The sequence below is a fragment of the Camelina sativa genome, chromosome 7 (assembly GCF_000633955.1).
Source record: "Camelina sativa cultivar DH55 chromosome 7, Cs, whole genome shotgun sequence".
Taxonomy (NCBI): domain Eukaryota; kingdom Viridiplantae; phylum Streptophyta; class Magnoliopsida; order Brassicales; family Brassicaceae; genus Camelina; species Camelina sativa.
In genome coordinates, this window is record NC_025691.1 from 5,475,571 (window position 1) to 5,477,364 (window position 1,794).

A 1,794-nucleotide genomic window follows, 5' to 3' on the forward strand; every position below is an offset into this window, starting at 1 on the left:
CAAACTGGTGATGATGATGAATCCTGAAAAACATTGAAACTCATCTAAAAAAAAGGAGCAAATGTGGGCAAAACTCAGAATCTTGCGTCTGAGATTTGCATGGAAGCGAAAACGTGAAGGTATCATAAAACTTGAGAGAAGTTTTACCCGGGAAATGGAGGTTTGGTCAAAAGAGAGAAGAGAGGAGGATGAATCTGGGAAAATGAAGACTCTTCCTTGTTCCACGGTAACATCAACAAAAACTCGTTCAATGATTTGTTTTTGAGTTTGCCTAAATTAGTGTTCAACGATTTGTTATGAGTTTGCCTAAATAATTGTTACCTTTCTCCACGTTTTTTTTTTTTTTTCATATTTCCTATGAGGAAAAAGGTCGACCAGATTTTATGGAATTACCATAAACTTGAGCTTTATTATTTTATAGGTCAAGATTAACAATGGAAATTATTATGGAAATGTAATTTTCTTACCTCACATACAAACAAATTATTATGGAAGGAAATGTAACTAAATTCTCTAAAATATTAAAAAAGAGTCATTGTTGCTTTCAAGCCCACATGTTTTTCTTAAAATGTTTAGTTTTCATTTATTTTTTCTATTGTTCTATTTACCAAGTACTGCTATTTCAAACTTATGTATTGATTGGTACTGCAGTGCAGGAGTCTCATAGGAGTCTCCTATTTGTTACGTTACATAGGAGTCTCATATTTGTAACATATGTGAGTTTTAACTCTTCGTGCATGACTTATGCATCTCATTGTGGGATTACAAGGGAATGCACTGGAGCTGAATAGGCTAAGGGTAAGGGATGATGAGTTCATAATAGGATCAAGGAAGAGAGCGAGTCCTTCTTAATTTCTTGATGCTCTGTTTTTGGGTGGCACTCAAATCTGTTTTCCTATTGAAATAATATGAGACGTTGAATTGTAGTCATACAAAAGGTTTACATAGTCGTTAAACGATACCTTTTTGAGTTTCAAACTTGATGGTAGGAATCTCATATTTGTTACATGTGAGTTTACTCTTCGTGGATTAGTTATGCTTTCTAGATGCTGTTTTTTTTCTTTTCTTGGCACTCTACTCTGCAGTCATACAACCAATGCTGAAAAAAGGTTTAAACGACACCTTTTTAATCACGTCAAAATTAAGCGCAGAATTATTATACAACTAAAATTACAACCAATACGTATGTTGAAAAAAAAGAAAAGAAGAAAACATAGTACTGAAGAAAGAAATAATAATTATAATCTGGGCATAACGGAAGTCTTATGTTTTTAGTACACAGCAAGCTTGGACTTTCCGCGGTGTTTCGGGCAGGGCTGGGGTTATATTATATCAACCTGTTTCACCATCCATATGCAGCTAGTGCGGTCACAGCAGCTGGAAGCTGCAAAATTATACAAATATTTGTTCACTTTAGACTCAAATTATATAAACAAAAGAGAAATTCACACCCAAACAAAGAGAGCAAACTTAAAGTCTCTGAAAATAACCTCAGGTAGTCTCTTTATTGAAGGGTAGTCATCTGAGAAAATATTGCATGGAATTATGTTGTAAGGCCTAAAGAATTTAGCTAGTTGTTTCACTTCAGTATGGGCTTCCAAAATCTACAGCAAAATTAAAGTAAGACAAATTATTGAAAAGCAGTATATATTTTTGGTAATCTATGCGACAGTATATATATGCTAATACCTCAGAAGGCAGTTGTATATCTTTGGAAAGAAGCTCCAAGACTTTGAAGAGATCACGAGCAGTTTCACATGCATCTGTAATGTGACTAAAAAAAAAAAAAAAAAA

General features: G+C 33.8%; 1 protein-coding gene across 1 annotated transcript in view; it reads right to left on the minus strand.

The window, feature by feature from the left end:
* LOC104704346 (callose synthase 1-like) overlaps positions 1,130-1,794 on the minus strand; it is a 2,934-nt gene continuing 2,269 nt past the window's right edge. Inside the window, exons 4-6 of the mRNA XM_019227001.1 lie at positions 1,690-1,781; positions 1,491-1,604; positions 1,130-1,384 (exon numbers count right to left, since the gene is read on the minus strand). Coding sequence (XP_019082546.1) covers positions 1,343-1,384; positions 1,491-1,604; positions 1,690-1,781 — 248 coding nt within the window. The 3' untranslated portion in view covers positions 1,130-1,342. The remainder of the gene's footprint in view (positions 1,385-1,490; positions 1,605-1,689; positions 1,782-1,794) is intronic.